Below are 13,665 nucleotides of genomic sequence, written 5' to 3' on the forward strand. Positions count from 1 at the left end.
GAAAATAAATATTCCTATGAAAATTCTCTGCCAATCTGCTCTTTTGATCTGCTGCTGAGCAACGTGAAAACACCCGTGAGGGACCTGGTCATTCTGTCTTTGTACAGGGCTTGGATTTTTGCATGCAAAATGCAGCAAGGTTTTGCAGTAAAATAAAGCCTGGTGTCACTCACCGAACAGGGTCAAAGGGGGCAGGGTTGGGGGGCAGGAAGGAGAGAAGAAACTGCTTCAGGGCTTACTGAATGAGCTGCAGGCTCTTAGTGCACAGAGGACTGCAGGAAAAAAATAGCTCTGCCTGTGTGCTAAAGATGGTGTCATCATGCATGTGCAAGGAGAAAGAAAGTGAGTGAACGCCAGCAGCGCGGGAACCTTCATGCTGACGCTTCCCAGCTTCTGCCTTTGTGGTTGGACCACCTCGGCGTGGGTCAGCGTGCCGGTGGCTGCCGGCCTACCCCACCTCGATGTGCACCAGCTTCTCCAAACTCAAGCCTTGCTCCTCGTCCCTCTACCTATACCCTGTACGGGGTCTGTCACTCCATCTCCTCCTTCCTTATGGGGCGTCTTTTGTTCCCGTAGTCAAAAGCTGTGCTTTGTGTTAGCGCCTCAATTAGAGAGCGCCCATCATTTGTAATTCAGTTAGCAACGTCCTCAGGAACTTAAAGCATGACAGAGGGAATTAGCGGCAATGTATGAAAATGATGCCTGGGTGGGGGTGAAGGTTTAACTGTGTTTGTGCCAGCACACTTTGCAGGCGATGCACATAGGATGCGGCTTGCCAGGCTTCTGGAAATCACTGGATGGGGATGTTTAATCTCTGCTCTGGTTGTCTCCCAAGTTTAGCATTGCTACAAAAAGCAAAAGTGAAATCTAGAGCTGCTTACCAGCTTCCCGTTTCAATTTCTTTCCAGCAGAAATATTTTTGTAATGACAATTTTCCTTTGAGCAAAACTCTCCTTGTTCTTTCTACTTTAAAAAAATATATATTTTGTTCATGTTTTTTTGGGGGGGGGAGGCTCTTTATTTTATATCATACAAAATGTTTTGCAGTCTTGAATAAGATTGTCCCATAGTGATGCTTTTTACCTCCTGAAGTGTTGGAAGAAGGTGGGCAGCTGGGCAGTGATCTCCCCAGCTCAAGAAGCAAGGGAGAAGGGGGCAGACGAGCTCTACTTGCCTGCCCAAGGATTGACCTGAGCTAGAGACTCCCGGTAGGAGAAGCTGGGGAAAAAGGTGACCTAGAATGTGGGGAAGGATGTTGGTCTTGGGGGGGGTCTGGGGGGGCTGGGTGAACCAGGGACCCTCTCCCAGATCTCCCAGTAGGGTCCAATCTAGCTATGACTGGTCACTATTCTGGAAGATTTAGGCTAGTGCAAGTTTTTGATCTCTATGCACAGGTATGTTTTATAGCAGTTATACCCAGGAAGTCAGAGAAGATGATTTAAAATGGCTCTTTGTGGCCAAAACACTATTAAAAGGGTATGACATCATGCTAGGATTTTTAGCCCACAGTAGACCTTTGTTTCTGAAAATGAAGTTTGTGGGGGCTGTCACGTTCTCACCACACTGCTCATTTCTCCTGTCCACATGGCAGGTGGTTTTCTAGCGCAGGAACAGTCTTGCGTCTGGCTAGCGTGCTCAGCACCGTACTGAAGTCAGCAGCTCAACAACGCCGAAGGAAAGGAGGCCTCCCTGGGCGAGCGGCACCGCCAGCTTTCCCCTTGTTGGGGGCCTGCTGCATCTCTCCATAGGGAAGAGGGCACAGAGGTGGATAACCTTGGGGTTATTTTGGTTTCCCATTTAAATGTATTTGCAGACGGAGCTAAAGCCATCACTGAAAGTCTCAGGAGAGCTCTTGGCCGTCTCTGAGAGTCAAGATGGGAGTCTGGGTCACATGTAAGGTTTGGGAAGGGAGGTGAGAGGTCAGTACTACACGCTCAGTTTCTTGATGAGGCCTCCTCAAGAATGCAGCTGGATATGGAGAAGGAACTATTCAGGACAAAATCAGGGCTTCTGGGTTCGAGGGGCATGTGGAAGGCTAGGGGTCTGACCCTGAGCGTACGGTTAGTTTTTCCCATCAGCCAGAACTCAAAGTCTGGAATTCAGATGTGGAAAAAGGCAGTGACTTCTTTGCGTGTGAGCATAGATGTAGTAGATGTTTTCACGTTACTTTCCGAAGATGAAGGAGCTCTGTGAATACCAAGCATCTCTCTCTTTTTTTTTTTTTTTTTTTTTCCTCAGCAAACATTTTGTGAGCAATTGTTTATTAAACTTTGACATCATGGTAGATTTGTGCTATTGTGGGTTACTTTGGCTCTGCTGCGTTCTGGAGAAGATACGAATAAAGCTTAAGCGTTGTTCTCTCTCTCTTTCTCTCCCCCATCCATGTTTTATAGAAAGGAAAACAAAGCACCAAGGTCTCAAAACCAGCATCTTATGCTGGTGCCTCCGTTTTTTATGTAGGCAGCCTGCTGGGATAGTTTGAAGCTGTAGAGATTTATGTTGGTGTCTGTCTGGGAACTGAGTTCCCTGAAAATCTGGGCCATAAAATTCGCATTCAGAGATGTTGGAGACTTGTACAAGTCACCAGCCAGTAGCCAGGGCTTCTCAGCGTGTTGGGAGATGAATGTCTTTTTGGGACACTCACAAACTGAATTATTTGTAATCAGAAATGAGGAAGAGGCAGGGGTCTCTAAGGTGAGGAAGCTGGTACAGCCTTGGTCAGACTGCTGCGTCTCGTTTTGGGCTGCACTTTGGGAGAAATAGGAGCCAACTGGCAAGAGCTGAGAGGAAAGAAGTGATGAATAGGGGGAGCTACAAAAAAAAGATCCATTGGGAAGGACCAAGCAAATAGAGCCACCCTCCTCTAGGCATCAGATAACTATCTACAAATATGTGAGAAGGAAGTTGTGAAGGGAAGGGGGGATTATCTATTGCCCAGATCGGATGGAATGAACGGTAACGGGCTTAAATGGTGGCACAGATGGTTCAGATCAGACACAAGGAAGAATTTGGAGAATAAGGAGAGACACTGGGCAGTGACACCCTGGGACACACTAGAAGGGAGGTTGTGGGGTTGCTGTCTCCAAGATTTTTGTGAACAGAGAGGACAAACCTCTTTTGGGAATGACTTGGCAGAGCTGATAGCACCCCATGAAAAGGGACAGGCTGGAGGACTGAAGGTCTTTTCCAGCCCTGTGATTCATCAGTTTGCTGAGGGAAGTGCAAGGAATGGTGGCAGGAGTCGTTCACTAGGGTTTTCCGTCTCCTAGCAGCTACATGGGTTATTATAGCTATTTTAAGATACAGCCCTAGCTGGGGCTCTCATTGGATGGATGGGCCACTACATTGCCCAAGCACATAGTAGGAGGCAGTTCCAAAGTTTTTGCAAGCAAAACCAAGTCTGGTACATGAATCACAATTAATGACCCTAAAATGAACAGGGGATGAGTATGGCTTTGCAGAAAGACTAACATGTGCAGTCACTTGTCTCTTCACCGTGTGATGTTTTTGTCCATTTGTTGTAGATGATGTGGCCTCCTCACACCTCTTTGACTACGGCTCCACCATGGCCACAAATGGAGGTGATACCTCCTTCTACACGTCTCTGATTTCGGACGTCCACTACACCACTCCACGGGACTCCACCTACTTCACAGGCATTTATCAGCAGGAAAACAGTCCCATTCCCTGCTCGGGAAGCACGGAAGGGTTTAATACATTGGGGCATCCTGTTCAAGATGTGACTGGATTTGAGTCCCGCGGCTTGTTTAGCTCAGATTCAGGAATAGAGATGACTCCTGCAGAATCTACCGAAGTCAACAAAACCTTAGCAGACCCCATGAAAGTAGAAGCTTATAAATACATGGACATGAGTAGATCAGAAGAAATAAAATACCAAGAAAAACATGACCCAGACTCAGAAGCCGAGAGCCCGGACCTTATCAGTAAGTATCAGGGAGTATCAGCCAAGTCTGACCCAGCTGCTGAACCTCTGAGGATGCCTTTGGAGGGCACAAAGGCAGCCAAAGAGCAAGACCCACATGAAGATGAAAGATTTGGTGATCAGCACAGTGCCTCTATAGTGACAGCCCCCGTGAAGATCACACTTACTGAGATAGAAAGCACGGGGGAGCCTGCCAGTGAAGAAACAAGTCCAACTAAACCAGAAACTGGCCTGAAACCGAGCCACGAGGTGGTTCCAACAGTGACCGTGTCAGAGCCGGAGGATGACAGCCCAGGGTCCGTCACGCCACCATCATCTGGCACAGGTAAGTCAGCCATGGCCCTCGGCACCTTTCTTCGCTCTTGAGTGAGTGAATGTAATCATAACCTCGTGCGCTGGGAAACTGTGGGTTTGTGCTCTGCAGGGTGGACTGCACAGCGTCTGGGTGATGTGAGCTTCAGGTAACGGGTCTCCAGGTCTGGGATGTTTGGGATGTCTCATCCACGCGGATCTGATGTCCAGGAAGGGCTCACGCTGCAGCAGCAGGGGATCCAGTAGGTTTTCTCTCCTCTGCCCAGCCACTTATTTTTACGACACAGCCTTCCCAGGGCAAGCTCATGTCGCCTGTCTGTATCTCTGTGTGCATAGTGACGATGACAGAACTGAAAAACCATGGCAGGAGGGTGCTTGGACCAGGCCACAAACCACAGTTTGCCTCTCGAGGGCCAAGACCTTGGGGGTGCCCCTCTGGAGATCTCTTGACTGCCCACGTGCCCCTAAAGGAGATGGAAGCTGTGGGACTTGAGGGCTGCTGCTGGCTGGGTTCATTTTTATTAGTTTTAGTGGCTGTTTAACTCTTTTTCACCTTTGCAGAAAATCAGGTGGAATTGTTAAAAATAAATGCTGGAATTGTTAAAAAAAAGTTTTCAAGTGGAAGCACTTTTAGAAAGTGTTGACCAAGGAAATGCTTTCACCTCGTTTACAGACAGGGCTGGAAGGACACAGGACAAGTTTTCTTTAAAGACTCCTGATTCCTAATGTTGATGGAGGGAGGAAAGCACCACAATCCCTCATTTTTTCATTTTCTTACTGCACGTTTGCTGCAGTGGTATACGATACCTATTCCTAATTGCCCATATTAGGTGCCGCTAAAATATGGAAGTAATTGGACATTTCTAAAAGAAATAAAGCAGTGTGAAAGGAAGCAGAATTCTGAGACTTGAAATTAAATTTTCAATGTTCCAGATGAAAATCTTGAAATTTCAGAATAAACATTCCCAAGATGAAATTTGCATTGTTCTGGTGATATCCAGAAACATTTAAAAATCAAATGGAATTTCCATCGAATGGCCAACTTTGGAATTCCAACCCACGCTATTTCTTACCCTTAAACAAGCACCTAGTTCCTATCCAAAATTGAGTATGCATTTACACGCCTCTCCAAAGAAGAGATTGATAGATTCCCCAGCAGCTGTGAGTTCATACTACCTGTATTAGCAAGAGTTTTTAGATAATAGGCTTTAAAGAGTCACATTTTTCATCTTTAATCTGACTGGGTGATATCACACGCTACTTCCAAGTTATTCCATTTTTTATTGATTTACACTTGTTACACTGGAAGGTAGTTAAGAACGTCAGGCACTAATTGTTATTTATTCTGTCCTTAACAACTCCAGCCTCATGATTCTGGATAACTTTATCTCGTATTAACGTGTGAATATTGTGGGATCGAGGCTCAAGGCTGCTGCATTGCCAGGAGGCATCAAGCGCCCCGCGGGCTTGCCAGCATGGGAACGATGGTCAAGGGAGCAAACCAGTCCCTGGCATGGTCCAAACGGCCCATGGGAGCCCGATGAGGTCCCACCATGCCATGCCGTGGGGCTGGAAAACCACAGGGAAAAAGCTGGAAAGCTCACGTGTTGTGGTAAAGAAAGAAGCAGGCATCTTCCTTTTAGAAACTGGCTCTTCCAGTGCAATTTCCCTGGATTTCCCACCCTTCCTGCAGCCAGGAATGTGCTGTGCCCAGGCCCTGCTTTTGTAAGTTAAGAAGAAGTTAAAACCTGCCCTTGCTGTTTCTATCTAGTGACCCAGCAAAGCCACCACTCCTAGATACCCCTCAAAGGTGCTGGAAAAGCCAGCTGGAGCCCACGGTTGTCCTCCCTGCCTAGACTAGGGTGTTTGAGAGCTGTTTGCTTTTAAATTAACGGTGATGATCTTTCCATGCAAAGAAGACAGGGGCTGTTTGTACGCTGCATCGGTGCTGAAAGTCATTGGGGATTACAGGCTTCGCCCCAGCCAGCAGCAAATATGACCCTCGGCTCCTGGCCACAGAGAACTTTCTTGCCCCCGAGGTAAATGTCATAGCCAAATATTACAACCTGCCGACATGGACCAAAACTGGGTGAACTGGGGGAGTGGAGGGTTGCTGCGTGCCAAGGGCTGATGGTCACATGTACGGCTGGAAGAGTGCCAGGTTAACTCATCGTCGGTCAGGGCGGAGAGAGAAGAACGCCGGGCTGTAATGCCACGGAGCTGCCCAGCTTGCACGTGCCTCGCTGCAGTCCCAGGGAAAGGATGCAAAGGCTCTTGTTTAGTGTGTCTAACTCAACAGAAACTTCCTGGCACGCTGACAGCAGCGTGTCCCCAAAACCCCAGGCCTGTCTGCTGCTGGGCTCCAGGTTACAGAACGGCTTTCTCGTGCGAGATGGACGTGTTGCAGAACGGCTGTGCTGTCAGAGGAGCTGCAGGCAAACATACGTATTGATGAGACGTGGTCAAGGATTATCGGAGCAAGACTGTGGCAATGGGACCTGTATTGGCAACCGGGGCCAATACAGGCACCCACACCAAAACTACTTGGGGGGGGGAGGGAGACTCGTATTTCTTGTCCGTCTCCCAAGAAGATGGAGTGGCTGCCACAGCTTTAGGAATGACATTTGCAAACTGCACATGGAAAAATGCTTTAGGATAGTGAGGAAGGATTAAACGTTAAACAAAGTTAAGTAAAACGTCTGCTTACTTTAATACACATGGCTGGTTTGCAGTGACTGCATCGCTGGTGTACGTGTTTTGATTAGAAAGGGATGCAATGTGGAGAGCACCAAAGAAGGGAAAGCCCAGGGGAAGAAAGGGGTTGGATCCAAGAGGTAAATGGTTTGGTAGCATTTTATTTTTAACTCAAAGGTAGCAATACCTGAAGGTTGATCCTGGTCGGAGGCTGTCTTGGCCCCTTATTCAGGCCCCTTGTTGCAAACACAGGCAGTGGGCACAAAATGGGCAATTGGCCCCCAAAATTTTCTCCTGCAGCCTGCCTGATCCTAGTTCCACCAGCTGGGTTGTCCCAGCCTTCTCCTTTCTCTTCGTCCTCCCTTTCTCTCCTCTCACTCTGCTGCCTGCTGGACATTGCTCAAAAGAAGGTGGCAACCTCCAAGCAACCAGGCAATACCTGCAAATCTTCGGAGATTTTTAGCTGCTAAACCCCCCCCGAGCAAGCACAAACTGGGAATTTTCTAAGTAAAAGAGTTTTCAGAGTAAATGGCATTCAATGCTTTTATAACGGGCAAAAGGGTCTCTTTTTCTAGCCTTGTTCTCAGGAACAGCTGAGATACAGCTGAGATAAGAGCAAACAGACAATTTACCCTCTCCTGCCACAAAAAAAAAAAAAAAAAAAAAAAAAAAAGCCTGAGAAAAACTTACTATGTGTAACCTCGGGCCTAAAAGGTTAGTGTGAGAAAATTTATAGAAACTAAATGTGGACTGTTAAAATCGGAAGTGTCAGAAACCCGCCGGCTCCTACCAGCCCCGTGTTGATCCCCAGAACAGGCGCCAATTTGATGGGCGCAATTAGATGCCATCACGTGTGGCCCGAGGCCACGTTCCTCATGCGTGGCACTTTTCCTGGTAAAAAATCATGTTGCTGAGCCAGCCTAAGCAGCCCAAAGTTATCATTTTTAATAATGTTTTTTCTTTCTTTCTTTCTTTCTTTTTTCTGAGCCAGCCTAAGCAGCCCAAAGTTATCATTTTTAATAATGTTTTTTCTTTCTTTCTTTCTTTCTTTTTTCCCCCTTCCCTCTCTTCCCGGGTGGCAGAACCGTCCGGCTCCGAGTCGCAAGGCAAAGGCAGCCTGTCGGAGGACGAGCTTATCAGCGCCATCAAGGAAGCGAAGGGCTTTTCCTTCGAGGGCTCGGCGGCGCCGCGGTCGGCGGTCCTTTCGGCCGAGAAGCCCGAGCAGCGGGCGAAGCCCGGGCGCCCCGCCGTGCCCTCGCCCCTCGACAACGAGGCCAGCAGCGCCGAGTCGGGGGACTCGGAGATCGAGCTGGTCTCGGAGGACCCGCTGGCGGCCGAGGAGGCGCCGCACTCCAACTACATGACCTTCAGCCACATCGGGGGCCCCCCGCCGTCGCCCGCCTCCCCCTCCATCCAGTACAGCATCCTGCGGGAGGAGCGCGAGGCCGAGCTGGACAGCGAGCTCATCATCGAGTCCTGCGACGCCTCCTCGGCCTCCGAAGAAAGCCCCAAGAGGGAGCACGACTCCCCCCCGATGAAACCCCTCATCATGGACATCATCAAGGAAGAGAACGGCTCGCGGGCCGACCCCTCAGACTATGAAGTAAGTAAAACGACAGAGAGCAGGATGAACAGGGAAAACCTGGCGGATTCTGCGTCCTACCTGAAATGCTCTTTTGTCGCGCCAAAAGCGAGCGCCGAGCCCCCGACCTCGGCCGTCAGCACCGAGGAGCTGAAGGAGAGGGTCACCCTGAAGAAACCCATTGAAGAAACCGCTGTGAACCAAAGCAAAGTGTCTTCCAAGGACTCTGGGAAGAGAAGTCCCTTGGCTTCGCCCCTGCTGCCGTTTTTAAATAAGCAGAAAGGTAAATGCAGCTGTTCCCGTTACTAATGAGCGTGTTTTCCTGCAATGAGTGTGGGGAGGTGCAGGGAGGGTCTGCTTGGGACACGGGAGGTTTAGGGAGTGCAGAAGTGAGCGTCGTTGCTTCATGACCTAGCGCGAATCCAGGTGCAAACGCTGCCGGTGCAACGCGTCGCTGCTGGAGCTCGTCCCACGGGAGCCCGGGGGGCTCTCGCTCGTGGGGCCCATCCGTAAGTGGTCTTGGAGATGCAGCAGCGAGGGGGATTAGCCGGCGATAGTGTAGGGGCTGTGGCTCTGGGATGGCCCTGTCCGGTTTCCAGCTGGATGCCATGCTTTGCCATCTCGGCAGTCTTCTCCCCACTCCGGGCCCGGCCCTACAGCTCTGCTGGTAAAACTCTCCCGGCAGTTCTTGGGGAGCTGAGCGCCAGGTCCACCGCGGTGGTATCTGACTGCCGCCCAGGCAAACCTTGGGTAACGCGAGAGATGTCACTTCCAACCTTCCCTTCTTGCTTCTTTTTCCCCTTCCCCTTAGATTAAAAAATACCAACAACAACCAGTGTTTAATCTGCTCCGATAGGTTTACAAAAATGAGGTGAAGGAAGCGCGTGGTGCAGCAGGAGCAGAACGGGGAGAGAGAGACTTTGGGTGGCTTTGTCTGTCCTCAGCGCTGCAGGAGTAGGACTTGCAAGAGCATGTGTGCTCCTGCACCTGCGTAAAACTCGGACACGGCAATGTGGGCGCAAGCTTGGTCCTGCAAAGGTTTAAATGCATAGATACTGCTAGGAAGGCGCAACCTTGCTTTTAGGACTGAGCAGGAAGCCCCCAGCGTGTGGCCGACTCAGACACCAGGGACCGGGAGGAAACATAGCAGCAACTGGCGGTTCCTCCCATGAAATATCCCTTGCCTTGCACAGCAAAGCGGTGCAATCAGTGAGCTGGCTCTGCTGCTCCCAGGAACTGGGGAGAGCTGGTTTGAGGATGCGTGTAGGAAAAGGAATCCTTTAGAGGCAGAAAGGGGTTGGGCTTGGCTGCTCCGGCTGCTTCTGCAGGCTGGCACGGCTTGAATAAATCGCTGTGGAGCCGGCTGCACCCCCCCCACTGCCCCCATCCGTAAGAATGAGGGTTTTGTGTGTGCTCCCGGGCCTCTGCGGCGCTCGTCCCCGCGCCGCGGGGGGCCAGCACCCGGCCGCAGGCTGTCCTGCACACAGCGGGCAGCATCCCTCCGAAAACCACCTGCCCGATCTGGCTCCGAGAGGGGAGGGTGGTTTAGCAGACAGCTAGGGAGGAGGGTTGGGCGTTGGGCTTCGGTCATCAAATGTGAGCGTTTCAGACATGAATACATCAGACTTTTGGAGGATGGATACCATGTTCTTGCTGCCGCCGGAGAGCCCGTGCTGAGGCCAGCAGAGATGCAGGAAGCTGAGGCCTCTCTTGCAATTTGCATGAGTGAGAAGGGTGCTGTGCATGGTTTTAAAAGTGATGGGTTTTTTTTTTTTCTTTTTTAAAAACACGTTGGGCATTTGCAATTCAGTGACCGGCCGTTCCTTTGCAAACCACAGGTAGGCAGATTGAGATGAGGGGGGGAGGCGGACCCCAGCCCTGATTCTTAGAGAGCATCTTTCTTTCCTCCGCCCACATTTGACCGCGTGATGGCCTGGAGACATGGCAGAGCCTGTTAAGTGGCACACTTTTCAAATGGATTTATCCAGTGCTGTGAACCCGAGCATGCAAATTGAGTAACAAAAACAGCCGGATCTTGAACTAGCACAATGTGCTGAGGAGCAGACCGCAAGCTCTGCAGCGCAATAAGATACGGTAATATTAATGCTATTTTGGGGATGATGAATTAATAGCCTTAACAGGATGAATAAGAAACCTATGATTATTGCTCCTAGGTATGTTTTTCTGCCTGGTTCTCTGGGTTTGCAGCCTTGCACTGCACACATCTCGGTGCTCTCATGGGCAGGATGGGCCCCAACCATTTCTCTCCTCCTTCTCAAACTCCGCTGTTGCGGAATTGGTTCAGACCCTAGAAGCTGCAGGGCTGTTTGAATTTGCAGTGGTTGCAGTCCCCACTCCTGAGGCATCTTCCCTGCAGTGTTGGTGACATGTCCCAGCTGTCCTCTGCTACGAGGCTGCATCCTCTGTGCTCTGCTGGGCAGAGGACTCATGATTTGGTCTTGGATCTGGGGGAAGTAGTTGGAGAATATCAGCAGGGTAGCTAAATCTCTGCTCTGCAGCTCCCATTGCAATTTTTGCAAGGGAGACATTTTCTTATCAACAAGCTTTGCTGAAAAATCCCTAATGCTGCCTTGCCAGCCTCCCTTTCGGAGGGGTCTGTCGCCCTGGGAGAGAAACTCCCTTCCAGCCCATATGGACACCTTTGAGCAGTGTAACCTGAGAGCCGAACATCTTGCTAGCGCTCAGCTGAAGCTGGCACAGCTACGCACAGGGTGAATCCAGCCTTTCTTGTGCATATTCAGATTTTTCAAGCTGGCTTTTGCCTCTCATTTACTCTCTGTCGTTGCTTAGATGCTACCAGGGGCGGCTTCTCGTGTGGCTGTCAGCAAACCCCATGTGTGTGAGCAGACTCTCTTTCTGTGTCCTGGCGAGGGTGGACATGCTCCAGCTATTACTGTTTGGTGCATGGAGATCCATTTTGGCAGGTGCTTTTTTCCCTCAGAGTACCCCAGTGTCCTACCAAAATGCTGTTATCCAAGACTGAAATGTGTAAAACTGTGTCCATAAATTACACATCAAACAAGTGCCTGCTGAGCTTAGCCAGCCCCTCATGGAATCAGCTTTGCTTTCTTTTCTTTTCTTTTTCTTTCTTTCCTTTTTTTTTTTTTTTTTTTAAAGGTAGAAATTGGTGTTATTCCATTGATTTTGTTAAAAATATTTGAATTTGAGACAAATTTCCCCATAACTCTTGTGGGACATTGTGATTTACTTAAATCCTCAGCCCTCGAAGGCAGGTGATTTGCCAAGACTCTTAGCTTAACTGACTTTTTGAAAGATATGTTTGCCTTCAGTTTTTCTGAGTACAATATGAAAGCAAGGACAAAAATGTAAAGCCCCTTAAAAAGGTTATTGCAAAAAAATGTTTTGCTTTTTAAAGACAGTTTTGAAGTATGGGGAGATGGGCCCAAGGAATGAAAATGTGGATGATAGCAGGGTCCAGTTTAGACCACCCTGTAGTCACTGGTGCTTGCTGTGTGGGACACATGGGATTTGGGTGCCAGTTCAGCTTTTGTATTGAAGGCTGAGTATGGGGCTCTCCTGACCTGTGAAAGAAGAGTTTGTTCCTCACTTGGAGATTTCCCAAGGGGCTGAACTGACTGCGAGAAACTCTTCAGCTGTGTTTCCAACTTATCAGAAGTGAGTCTGCATTAAACAGCCTGGTGGGATCAGAGCTGCCCCTTGGGGATCACCCCAAGCTCCATGAGGTTGGAGCTCCATCAGCAGTCAAGGAAACAACCAGCTCACTGCTGGAATGGGGACAGAGAATCTGCATTATAATTATCTAATATAATTACAACTAAGATAACACTAACAAGATGAGACTATTTAGTTGTTAAAAGATGGAAAACGGAAAAAAAAATGCTGTTACCTGAACAGGATATAGTAACTTTCTCCATTGCTCCCCTTTTCACCCTCAGCCTATGCTGCACACTTGTCTCGGCGAGCTTGGCATCACAGAAATCCCTGCTGATGGCTATGGGACCTGTTCATGAGCACGCAAAAGCTCTGTAAGGCTTTCAAGCCCTAACAAAAACACCTCCCTGAAAGCAGGTTGATGGAAACAGATTACGTTACCTCCATCATTTCCTGCTACCTCCTTGCTACACATTACCTTGGTAGTGTTACATCACCCCAGCATGTCATTAATAAAACAGAGCCACAAAGGATGGTTTTAGCAATATTTGCAGCATTCTGCTGGGGATTAACCCCCCTATCCCTATAACAATACTCATCCTGAGCTGAGGTCCGTGCTAGCACAGTGTTTCTGGAGATTCATGGGGAATTTATGGGATCAGGTGAAGCTGCTTGCTGCACCTGGCTGTACTTTTGACGCCTAATGTTAGATCATTCCATGGCCTTTGGCCAGCTGGTAGCCAGGGATATGTAATTTAAAAATGGTCAGCCCTCAGCTTCATGTGTAAGTGTTAATTATTTCACAAACTGGTAGTGGATTGAGAAGTCTCTTAGCCCGATCCATAGCATTAAATATACTTTGTGGTGCTTTTTAGGTGGCTTTGCCCTGGGCTGGCAAGACAGAGCTGATTTTGAGTGCACACCCCATGAAATCAGTGGAGAAGCTGCACTATGGGAAATCACAGCATTCAGTCAGGTCCCGAGAGCAGCCTTGTTGACCACGTTGGTGTCAGCCCATGGTTTGCTTCCTCAGAGATCCTTCCAGGGTGTTTGCTGGGCTTTCGGTAATCTCTGCCATTCCCCCTCCAAAAAACCAACGTGGAGCACCCCAAGCGGATGCCTGGTTGGTGCAGTGATGACTCAAAGTCTCTGCTTACCGTCTGTTGCCATCCAGTGGCAGTGATAAAAATGGGCAGTCGCTTCCTACTTCCATTTTACTTGATGTAGCTATGGTGTTTTGAAGGAGTGGAGCCATTCCGGTGCCCTCGACCGCCAAGCAGCCTTGTTCGCTTTTCTGCGAGAGCAGAGAGACCAGGTTGCTCATAGTGATGCTTGCTTTGCTTTGGCCAGAGCAGCGCGGTCACTGCCTCCACGACTGTTACCAATTCCCTTGTCCCCCATGGGGGGAAAGGGAGAAGGCAGGGCTGTAGCAAGATATTTGCTGCTGAGTTGTCGTTGCCCCTGCGTCTCTCCCTCCATC

At 49.3% G+C, this 13,665-nt stretch overlaps 1 protein-coding gene across 1 annotated transcript in view; it reads left to right on the forward strand.

The window, feature by feature from the left end:
- Positions 1-13,665, forward strand: part of RTN1 (reticulon 1) — a 114,474-nt gene that overhangs the window by 56,072 nt on the left and 44,737 nt on the right. Inside the window, exons 2-3 of the mRNA XM_062577392.1 lie at positions 3,525-4,268; positions 8,032-8,814. Coding sequence (XP_062433376.1) covers positions 3,525-4,268; positions 8,032-8,814 — 1,527 coding nt within the window. The remainder of the gene's footprint in view (positions 1-3,524; positions 4,269-8,031; positions 8,815-13,665) is intronic.

The sequence above is a fragment of the Rhea pennata genome, chromosome 5 (genome assembly GCF_028389875.1).
Source record: "Rhea pennata isolate bPtePen1 chromosome 5, bPtePen1.pri, whole genome shotgun sequence".
In the NCBI taxonomy this organism is placed as follows: domain Eukaryota; kingdom Metazoa; phylum Chordata; class Aves; order Rheiformes; family Rheidae; genus Rhea; species Rhea pennata.